The sequence below is a fragment of the Homalodisca vitripennis genome, chromosome 1 (assembly GCF_021130785.1).
Source record: "Homalodisca vitripennis isolate AUS2020 chromosome 1, UT_GWSS_2.1, whole genome shotgun sequence".
In the NCBI taxonomy this organism is placed as follows: Eukaryota; Metazoa; Arthropoda; class Insecta; order Hemiptera; family Cicadellidae; genus Homalodisca; species Homalodisca vitripennis.
In genome coordinates, this window is record NC_060207.1 from 30,184,687 (window position 1) to 30,197,058 (window position 12,372).

At 33.1% G+C, this 12,372-nt stretch overlaps 1 protein-coding gene across 1 annotated transcript; it reads right to left on the reverse strand.

Annotated features, from left to right (window-relative positions):
* Positions 1-521: 521 nt before the first annotated feature.
* On the reverse strand, positions 522-10,617 carry LOC124359135 (U3 small nucleolar ribonucleoprotein protein IMP4). Its single transcript, XM_046811622.1, has 2 exons — positions 9,681-10,617; positions 522-755 (listed from the first exon to the last, which is right to left on the reverse strand). Exons 1-2 carry the CDS (start codon positions 10,416-10,418, stop codon positions 555-557), a joined length of 939 nt encoding a protein of 312 aa, XP_046667578.1. The 5' UTR covers positions 10,419-10,617; the 3' UTR covers positions 522-554.
* Between the last annotated feature and the right edge of the window lie 1,755 nt (positions 10,618-12,372).

A 12,372-nucleotide genomic window follows, 5' to 3' on the forward strand; every position in this document is an offset into this window, starting at 1 on the left:
TTTAAACCATGAAACTGATGTGCATTACGACAGTTAAAAACTTACATCTACTTTATTTTCTAACCGATTTTTTTTCACTTTTGTTGTCAAAATGTTGCAATTAAATTTAACACATTTTATTAGTCTTAAATATTTTCAAAATCTTGTTAGTTTTTACGTTATTAAGCTTTGAAAAGTTCAACCATCTTAAACATGACATGATAATCCAGTTTGAATTCAACCTTCAACCATCTTAAAACATGATATGATAATCCAGTTTGAATACCCCTAATGACATGAGACTGCAAAAAAATAGGTGTGCCAAATTTCCAATTTCTTATCTTTACTGATTTCTGAAATAAAAATAAAATAAAAAATACACAGAGAAAGACAGGCAGTAACTAAATATCTCTAACACAGCTTCATATTACACTTTCTTGTTTGCCTTAAGCCAAAGAAAAATCCCTAAACTAAAAGAGAGTTTATAAAACACTCAGTATATGATGTATAAAGTGGTATTACACCAGGGGAAAAATACGTCCTTTTCATTTTATGAGTTTATTTTACATTACAAACTATGATGAGACAGTCGTGTCATCTTGATTCCAACCATCATCTGGGGATAGAAATCTGCGTTTGTACGATGTGTTCATGTAAGGCCTGAGACACCATTCTGATTCAGCTGTATCAGCAGTATCCAATGTCCCTAGCTTTAAATCGTAGAGCTTCAGTTGAAATCTTGGCCCGACTTCATTGAGTTCAATATTGCCTTGCACCTGAAAATTGAACAAAATACTAGTGTAATTACAACCAATTATTAGAAATGAAAATAACATGTATCATATAAGGAATACAATAAGTGATAATGTAATTTTAAATGTACTGTAATGACAAATGGAAAACTATTTTATTTGTAATAATATATTGTACTAAAGTGAAATACTATCATCCTCCTCAGCTCCAGGCGATAACCAATCAGACTTGGACTATGAATCTAGGTCTATAATAGCTTGTGTGACTATTGTGAAAGGAGAGTCTCTTTCACTATCCTACTTAGAGCCTATTAAACATGAAAATCCTATCACTGAAATCAATTGTATTTTGTCAATAGTTGTTTAAAACTAAGCCGTTTGACAGGGCAACAGTGTGTTTGTTGCTTTTAGAGGTGAGAGTAGACGGTCTTAGAATTCTTAATGTATTTGAAGAATCCAAGCAACTCAGGACTAGGCTTGGTATAAAAGAAGCTTTGAGTGACTAATAGCTAGTTTGTTACTATAATGTTTACATTTTACACTTGTTTACATTTACATTGTTTACAAATAAGATTTTATTCCAATTTAAGCCATCACTAAAAATGCTAACAAGCACTGTGGATTCCATATTAAATTTCTCACATAGGTTTTAATTAAATTCATGGAATATATTCTGAAGTGCTCACTGCGGGGGATCTGGGGTGAATGGAACACCCCCAAGGTAAAAAGGGATCCGGGAGAAATTTTTTTAAGATTTTGAAATAAAACTATGGTTTAATGGTCTATTTGAAATAATTTCAGGTATCCATTTATCATGAGCACATCAGATTATGAATTAGAAAGCAATTACTTAAATTTTAATTTGTTTACACGTACATTCCATTACAGATTTGTGCAAAAAAAACTTACTTTTAGTCTATTTGTATTTAATACTAAGAATAAAGTTCTTTAACACAAAATAGCCTATGTTAAAAAAACTTGCAATAAAGTAATATGATACCAAGTTTGAGTTACAAATGTCAACACATGCAATTTACAATATCTACTTAAAATACAATGTTTTTATATAATTTAAAATACGACATATATCTTATTGTAGCTAACTACATTTTCGATATGGTTTAATTTTATTTGGTAACTGTTCTAGGATCGATGAAATTTAGATTCTTAAAAAAAAAAACAAAATCAGAAACAAAAGCTAACTGTAGGCCTTTGTTCACTCAATTAGAAGTGCAAACAATCATCAATTTTTATATATATATATATATATTTGATTACTTTCATTTTGAAGAATCATGACTTGTTAAAATTTCCAAATGAAATTCATGAGCACAATACTCGTAATAAGAATAAGGCAGTAATTGGGTATCACAGACTGAGCAAATCTTTATCTAGTCACGTTGGATTGTCTGTTAAAGTGTACAATAAGGTTATTCACCTTATAAATGAACATTCAGTGAAGATATTTAAACACAAATTTTATAAGTGGTTACTCAACAATCCCTTTTATTCTTTAAATGCATTTTTTTAAAATGTCTGTGATCAATTTTTAAACTAAGAACTTATTTTTATACTGTGCAACGGTACTTAATTATTTATTAACATTTTATAGTCAGTGTTTGTCTAATTTTATTAATAGATAAATTTATATTTGTTTGTGTATGTACAACTTATATTGTTTCTATTGTTATTTGGTCTATAGTTTTCATAGAGATTGTTTGTTAAGATTTTATTAAGCAATACATTTTTTTAACTGTTTTTTATTTATTGACTTATTTGTTGTAACTTTAAATATCCTTATATTATTTATTTAACTAGGTTAGTGACGTGGCAACTGCTCAATATAAATGACTTTCTCAATGCTTTTGTAAGCCTGAACGACAATAAAACATATTCACATTCATACATTTACAATAAAATATTATACAAATATAAGAATATTTGTAGTTACTGTTCTGAACTGTTAACATCTAAGACTGGCATCACAAAATAAATTGACAATATTACTGATTTATAATGTTGTCAACACGTAATGAGAATCTAATGAGAGTTATTTATCATAGAGAAAGCCTTTCACATTCAGCACTTAAAACAGCAACTATATTTATTACAGAAATTAGTATCTTCAAGTGTGGAAGCTCTGCCTGGATAGTTGGTATACTTCCAGATAAAATTAATTCCATGATTTTCTATGAATTCTGAAATATCTTATGGATTTTTGAATGTGTCACAAAGTCTGAAATTATTTTCTTTTCCGTAAGTAGTTGGACCATTACCATGAACTGCCCATCAAGTAAGTATAAACAATATTAATGTGATTAAAAATATCCTCAAACTTTTCACTGACATTTTTAGACCCAAACACTCTAAGAGTAAACAAATTGGCTAAGCTCCTATAAAATTGTTTCCCAGATATTTAAAATCTCTCTGTAAGGACAACTTTAAAGTTATGTTACTTATTGCAGTCTACTCTCACCTCTAAAATCAACACACTGTTGACCTGTCTGACAGGTTGGTTTTGATTCACCTATTGACACAATATAATCAATTTTGAGGTACAGATGTACAATAAATAGATTGCACTTAATATTTATGGAAAACTAAGTAAAGACACAACAATTTCTTAAAGACTTGTATGTTATTATATACAAGTAATTAATTGCTGACAAGTTTTCTCTGATGCAGAAACAATGCGGGGGGGGGGGGGTTCGTTTTCGTTTGAAACACTTCGTTCTTCATCGCTGACTATTTTTTGGATCCCTTCAGACGAACATGACTCCAGATTTCAGGAGTAAAATCTGCATCAGATTTCAGATGCTGCACATAAGAGGAAGGTGAACCGGAGCTCAACATTTGCATCAAATCAGCCCTTCCTACCATAGCTGCTTCATTGTAATCCACCAAAAATTCCAGGAATACACTGTAAAGGATCTAATAAGAATCCTAGAACTATTTTTCACGATGCTCATATATATAATTTAGGGTAAGATTGAAAGGGTTAACTATATTCCTAAGTTTGACGGTAATAAACTTATAACTTCCCTAGTAGTAAACTAAAGAAAAATGACACAATTTTGTGTGTGCAGTAAATAACGGGTTATTCTATGTAAAATCAACACACTTTAGATAAACAAATTTACCTCACCATTTTATATTTTGTATCAAACTATGTCTGAAATACAGATTTGTATAGTTTCAAAAAATTTAGCAAAAAGACAATAGGTCTAATAGAAGTTTCTGAAATTACTCTAGCAGCTTTCCTAATTGGCAACAAAAGAAAAACATCCCTCGAGGTAGTACATAAAAGATCAAAATCTAGAGGGTTTGATTACGAGGCTATTATTGCGAGCTAGAAAACGTAACCTAACAGAGCAAACAAATATTGTAATTTCACATAACCATACATTTTTACCATCTTGGAAATAACCCACTTTTCATGTTCTTAAATTTCATTATTTGTCATTTTCATCTTGTAAAATGTAATGTTTTGTACAGGTAGAAGATTACAAATAGATTAACCCTTTACGATTGGGAGGTCTCTAATGTGGAGAGAGATTGCAGCACTTACCAGCCAAAACTGGATAAGTGGCCAAAACTGCTCAATACAGTGTGCAACAGGTAGTGGCCTGAAGAGCTGAACATCAAAACAGCGAGGTTCACTAGTTGTGGCCTGCCAAGCTAAGGCTTTTATTTTGGTGAAGCGATATGAGAGGCCAATCATATGAATTTAATCCTGATCTCAAAGGGTTGATAACGTGAATCGTGTTAAACTACATGATGGTATTTAGAATTAACCCTGTTGCAGTAGTTAAGTAATAGGCGCCATGGTTAACTACGAGGCAGTGAAGACTACTTCACAGGATGGTTGTTGGTTTGTATTAAGCTATTCTGAATACAGAACACTACGATAAGCTATTAGACACAGATTAGGCTGAAAAACATAGATAACAAGAAGCATAGTACACAAATATAACCACAAAATGAAATTTCCATTTCTAATGTTAAAATTAGTTATTTGTGTTTCTACCCTCTGAAACCAATGTTCATTGAAATTAAATAAGGCTATTGCCATTTATACAAATTTAATGTATATATATATATATACATACACTTTTGTTCAGGAGGGCAAGCAGAATACGTTGAAACTATAATTGGCAACTCCGGCCGTTAACTTCACCAATACCTTAAAAATGGACTACTGTATGATCCCTCCTTTTATAACAGTTGTCCATTTGTTATCAATGTTCTTATTTATTTATTTATTTCCAATGCAAGCAGCCATTATTACAATTGATTACAAGAAGTACATGAATAATACAAGTTAGCAAAACGACAATACCTCTATAAATATTAATTAATAAATACGCTAACTTATAAATGATACAAATTTGCAAGCTTGAAGAAGAGTCGCAGTTGCTATTAAGTTACTACAGTATATAAATATAAAAAAAATTATGGTAACAACAATGCAACCCAACTAGGACAACAAATTTTAACTTGCACATAAAAATATAAGTGATTAACAAAAATAAATATCTAAAAGTAACATAGCATAAAACATAACAGAAACATAACCATGTATTCTAACCAAGGAACTGACATGAAATATTGAAATAAAATATTGTGCAAATTAGGTAGAGTTAACATAATAGGCCTACTAGAAATTGATGCACTAAGAGGAAAACACAGTCAAAGCATGGCAATGGATACTGTCCCAGAAAATATCGCATTCACATGCAATTCGATTACCCATTCGAGCAAATCTTGCCAAAGGACTATTGTAATCAGCTAGTTTTAGCTGAGGGAACTCTAAAGTCAATCTCGGCAAGGAGATCTGGGCACTGCACCTGGCCATTAACATTCTTCCAAAGAATAATAATAATAAATGCGTTTATTTTTTCTCTTTTTTTAAATACATGTAAATACAGTATACAACAATATACAGATTACAGAGAAAAAATATACCAACCCAAAAAGAAAATAATCTTGCACTTGGGTGGGAGCCATCATCAGCTTCTTAATTTAATTTTTTTAATAATAAGCAGCAAACCCAAGTTCTATAATAACAATATGAAAATACAAACAAATAATAATAAACAAACTAAAATTACTCTTAACCATCAAATTAACACACATTAATTAGAGAAATCCAACTCACCTTCAATATAAAAACATACATTTACAAAATTTATAAAATAAGAACAAAATATTTTTACTGAACAACTAAATATAAATTTTCAATATCTTTAACACTTCTACTCAATAACCAAACCTTCAGCTTCTTTTTAAAAATAAATATAGATCTATTAATTTTAATTTCACTTGGAATTAAATTTAAAAACTTATAACTTAAGAAGCAGAACATCAGCCACTTCACGTCGCCAGGCGAGAGATGGTAGGTGAAGATTTCTGGCGATGTTGTCAACGGGAACATCCAGGTAGCCATATCCAAGTCGGGACCCCAACCAGCCGAATGAATCGGCGCTGTAAAGCCTCTAATCTCATCTGGGAACCGATAGTGTACAGGGACCACACTGGACTTGTGTATTCTGCGATGGGTCTTACAAGGGAGCAGTACAGAGAGCGAAGAGCAGCCGGACTGTGTATGCCTCTAGAAAATCTAGAGATGAATCCAAGCATTCAGTTTGCTTGGTTGCAGACATGATCTATATGAAGGGAAAATTCCAGATCCTTGTCAAATCGAACGCCCAAGTCCTTTATGCTGTTAGATCTTGGAACAAGAATGTTTCAATATGGATGAAAAGCCGATTTGATTCTATGGAAGGTAAAAGCAGAGCCTTTGCTTGGATTTACAGACATATTTTTTCGAGTATACCATTTCTCAACAGAAGATAAACCTTCTTGAATCTTCAGAAAGTCACCAGGCGATGATATCTCTGTAAATATTTTCAGGTTGTCAGCAAATTGCAGGGCGTTCACACTCACCACCTCAAGAAGATCGTTCACAAAAACGTTGAAGAGACAAGGACCCAGTAAAGAATGTTGTGGGACCCCAGAAGTTGGAGAAAATTTAGAAGAAGAATAGGAGCCAACTTTGACGATAAGCGAATGGTCACACAAGTAACTAGAGATCCATGATAGTAACGGGTCAGATACACTGTAACCCCTTAACTTTGACGTAAGAATGGAGTGATTGACCTTGTTGAATGCCTTCGCCATGTCAATATACACTGTGTCGACTTGTTTGCTCTTGTGGAAGGCGATTAGAACATATTCTTGAAAAATCAGAAGATTAGTTACGGTGGATTTCTCACTAATGAAGCCATGCTGAGATGGATGGACTAATTTTGATATGAGAGGATTAAGCTTATCGATGATGAAGCTCTCAAACAATTTACCAATAGCAGGTAGAATAGTTACGGGCCTGTAATTTCTTATATTGCAGGGATCGTTGGCCTTGTGAAGAGGAATAATAAAGCCCTTCTTCAGAGTCCTGGGAAAAATACCTTTTTCAATAGATTCATTGAAAAGAGCTGACAGAGGCTTTGCAAGGAGAGAACGGCAGTATTTAAGTACATTGGAGGAATATTGTCAGGGCAACTCCCTTTGCAGCATCCAATCGTTCAAGCCTGAATATAACTTCCTCCTCGGTTACTCTGAAGCTGCTTAGGCAGTCGTAACTGGCAAAGTTGTGAAATGGACCAATAAGAGAAGGTGGAGAGAAGACGAAGCAGAAGAAATCAGAAAATAGTTGACATATACTTGAAGACGTCTTCGCTTCTCTTTCATCCAAATGCATGATTGGCGGAATTTCAGATGATCTTCTCTAAGCCTTGACCAGGCCCCAAAACACACAGGGATTAGACGATACATTCGATTCAACTCTAGACAAATAACGTTTATAACATTCACAAGACAAAGTTTTACAAGTGTCCCTTAGGTTTGAGAATTTGTAATAGTGGATACGACTGAGGGTACTTTTATATAGTTTATGGGCAATCTTCTTCTGTATAATGAGTCGTTTTAAACCCCCTGAAAACTATCTGGGGAAGGGAGAGAAACCAAACTTTCTCAAAGGACTCGCCCTCCAAAAACAACAATCCCAACACAGCAACAACAACAATCACCAAAAGACAATTCAATTGTTGTTGGTGTTTTGCAACATCTTGCAAAATGACCTCTAAGCGATCAAACTTATCTTTAATAGAAAATGACTCTTGCGTGAAGTTGAAATCAATATGCTGTAGGGCCAGAAATGCAGCTGGAAGGTCACACTTCCACAAATTATGAACCACGTAGCAATTAGCTTTTTCAGTCACAGAAATTCCCGAGAGAGTTGTAATAAGAAGAGGATGATGGATGTCTGGTGGAATCAACCAATAGCATGATTCGGCAGAGAGTAAGTCTTGTTCGGAGGAAAAAATCAAGTCAAGGGTCACACCCCTATGGTTTCTTACGTGATTAATCTGGCAAAGTGAGTGATGTGATGCCATGTCATGGAGATGTTCTCCGGCCTGACGGGGAATACCAGATGGTGCTGTAGCCATATCATAATAGGGTAAATTGAAATCGCCAAATATGAAGATTTTCGCTGGCTGACCTGCTAATTCAGTAACTTGATTAACAGGTGTTCTTAAAAAACTTGTTTCAATGTCTGTTTTTGACCAAATCAACCAAAAATGTTTTAACTTCCAAACTTACTTTGGGGAGCTTAGAAACCCCACAAAAAGACATGTCAATTAGGGATATAAATACTTGTACTAGTTCCATAAAAACAATATTGTACAAATGTACAAGTATGGAGGAGGCCATTAAGAGGACTCATTGGGCTCATGGACATGTTGAGCAATTCTCCTTTGAAAGGGGTACCATGACCTCCCTTATATGAAAGTTGTCGATTATGATAAATTTTTTCCTAAAACATACGTGTTAAAATGTCTATTTTCAGGAAAACCAACTGACAATTTTGTAAGTGTTACATTTAGTGTTTAGAAAGGCTCAAATAATTATACAAAATAATACTACCAGTAGGCTTAAAATATTAAGCTGCAGTATAATAATCATCTAACACTCGAGTGATAGATAATATCGAATCATCAATTAGAAAATTGTAAATGCTGTCAGACATGTTTGTTTACTCTGTTAAGTAATTGTAATTCTCCAAACTTAGTATAAATAAACTTTGTATTATTTAATATAATATAAAGCGCATATTTCATATATAGATATATTATATATATTTGTTATTAGGCTATATATTCGTATGTATTATAAACATAAAAAGTTACAAATAACCTTAACACATGCTCACTTGATCTGAGCTTGAATTTGGTTACTATCTCGAAAGATATTTTTCTTGTTTCACCAAAAATGTGGGGTGGCACACCAAAACTTCCGCTGGTGGCCAGGGGTATTTCTAATTGATATTTTCCCAACTCAGATCACATTGTAAGATTTAGGACATGATCTAAGATTGGTACAGTACCAATTGGAAATGATTTTGGCCATCAGTGCAAGCTTTGGTGGCGGCACCACCTGCATTGCTGGCAAAAAAGGAAAAACATCTCTCAAGATAGTACCCAAATATAAGTTCACATCACATTTAAATTGTTTTGTTTGTTATATTTTATAAACACATATCCTAGATTATTTTTTATTCACCATAACGTTATTACTTTTTATACTGTAATTTGAAATACAACATAATTAAAATATAACGTAATTTGGTAAACGTAGTTGTAGCGAGGATTGTTTACTAATGAATATTGATGATTTGATAATTACGATCATTCGAGTGGTGGTACCCAAATACTATGCCACTACAGAAGATTTAATGACCTGCAAGGATTAAACAGTATGCAGACATGCTGATTGGATCAATACATTCCTTTTTTACAGATCCAGTCTTATTACTTTACAAAAAATTTCTCTGAAATTATATGCTAAAACCTATCACCAACAAAATAAAAAGTTGTAAATTAAGTTTACCTTTTTGTACGTATGATGTCTGAAGGATATGTAGTCATCATGATTTGCAAAAGTTATCACTCTTTTACTTTCTTCTTTGGGAACAGGAAACAAATACTTTAAAATATTAGATGTTCTCACACCAAGTTTGGTTGTAAAGTTGTGGAAAATCAAGTGAGGATATTGTTCAGACATCGTGCCTATATCTGGTATATCATGTCGCATGGTAACGTCAGCCATTGTAAAGTAAGCTGTAGGGCCATAAGGTAGGTGACAAACTACTAAGGAGTTTGGAACACCTCGATGTTCATGAACAACAATAAAGTCAGTCACATCATTGGCCCGACACGCATTTATAAGTTGTTTCATTTCATAGTTACCCCTATTCATTCTCTGTGAGTTTGGAAAGATTAGGCGCAATTCCTTTACAAACATTTTTAATCTCGAAGAAGGGTCACGAGAAGTTGTAATCATGATTTTTGGGTCTTCAACCCCAGCCCATCTATATTCATCATCTTCTTGAGAACCTCCACCTCCTTCTTCAGAGCCAAGTGCAACAGCTAATTTAGGTCCACTGTCCTCCCAATCTAACTTATGGACAATATTGACTGCTTCTTTCCTCAACGTTGTTTCGATAGTCGTTCCTTGCTCTAGGCTGCGTTTTATTCGTTCCTTTTTTTCTTGAATTTTTCTGTGCCTATCTTCAATGGATTTCCTGTATAAGTATTCTCGACGTAAACGTGCTTGTCGACGGAACATTTTAATTTCACAATAAATAAAGTATAATCTGAAAAAATACTCGCTATTTCATACACATATCACTAAAAACAAAGCTTTAACACAGCTATAAGAATAACATAACCTTTAACAAACACTACGTAAACATTCAATAAACGTGCGAGACCTAAGCAAAGACAACAAACACATAACCAATAACCACCAACCACCATCAACCGTGTGACATCAATAGAATAAATAAAAACAGGGTGACCAACAACACAGATCATGGAGTAAAAGGAAGAGAGACGGACACTCTATCCCTTTAATGTACAATCATATATCCATTACACTTTTAATATCAACGTTACATCACAACTCATTACCGATATGATATAAAATAGTAAAGGAATGTCCAACATTTGAATAATTCTATATTTTTGAGTAAATAATGTCACTAATAGAACTCATAAGAAATTATCAAAAAGTTGTTTATAATACATCCTGGTAATTGAATGATTAGCGTTTCATATTTTCACATGTCAATTTATATCCCAATATGATTTTAAATTAAAATATATATAAATATACTTTTCCCGATTCAATTATTGTTAAGTAAGCGCTCTGTGGTGTCATTTTAGCGTATTCACCCTGCAAGTGAGAGATCCGGGTTCGACTCCCGGCGGAGCAAGTACTTTTTGTGATTCAATGTTTATTGAAATTAAATAAGGCTATTGCCATTTGCACAATTTAATGTGTGTGTATATATATATATACACATATATATTTATTTATTTATTTAAAATACATATTATTTAAGCAATACAAATACATGCCCATATTTTACAATCAAATATATGTGTTTTGGAAGCCCATATTAGAATGTATAAATTCTAAGTAAAAGGTAGAAGATGAGTTTCGTATTTCTTAAGAAATAGCCATTTCCCCGAGCCTCTGTTATTCCCAGTAATACAGCTTCATTTTCTCGAAATTCTTTTGTGTTATCGGGCGGTCTCCAAAAGGGTAAGTTTTCGGATATGTTATAGCTGTTTTTGTAAAGCATGTAATAATAATAATATGCTCTCAGATGGCTGTCAAACTTAAAATGTTTAATATTATTAACATTTAACATATTCCTGGTGTTGTGGAAGGGGTATTCTAGTGCCCCATTTTAACTGGGAGGTACAGAAAATTTGTAGTGACAACCCCCCCTCCCTATTAGGTCATCCTAGATGCGCCTATGATTGTAATCGCCTCTTGCTATGAATAGAGAATGTAGAGTTAAAAACTGATTAAACCAAAGTTCTGAAATAAATGTTAAATCTAGGAAGGCATAGAAGAAATAGCTCGAATAATATTTTGCTACAATTTTGGAAGCTCGTGATGTCTTATAGTCTTCTTAATAAGCACAGAAATTCTACCGTGAGAGATATTATCGTGATAATTAGTTCTATAAACAAAACAAAATTAGAAATTTAAAGTAATTTATGTTTGTGAAATAGTTTTCAGATATCAACATTTTATCCATTTTATGCATTATGAGCATAGATTATGATGAACCAAGCCATTGGCATTCCCAGTTCAATCATAAAAATTATTCATTTTAATTTTACGATGACGGTTATTAATAGGCAGTTGTATTAAAGTACCTATTTGCTGGACTTTTTGGGACAGAGAGATTTAAAATTTGTTAAAAACCCGTTGAATATTGTATTGAATTGACATTTTCTTCAAGCTTAGATCGACCGATGTTACCCCATCATGATACAGAGATTAAGCAGGTGTTACATTAGGCTCATGAGCCTGAGATACTTATGGGTTTGTCTTGTAGAAACCCCTAGAAAGAAATTGGCATATTATGCACAAACAACACCGAAAAGGCTAGTAAGTTTGTTGAATCAGAGTTAAGATTCACAGTAAATCTGTAACCACTGGTATGTAAATTTCGTACCCGACATCTGAGTCAGAAAAATAGCAGTTGACAACTAGAGTAGGG

Excerpts from the sequence above, each read along its gene's own strand:
- LOC124359135 (XM_046811622.1), bottom strand. The coding sequence starts at position 10,418 with ATGTTCCGTCGACAAGCACGTTTACGTCGAGAATACTTATACAGGAAA. Across the intron at positions 756-9,680 it reads GACATCATACGTACAAAAAG|GTGCAAGGCAATATTGAACT; the intron begins GTAAACTTAATT and ends TTCAATTTTCAG.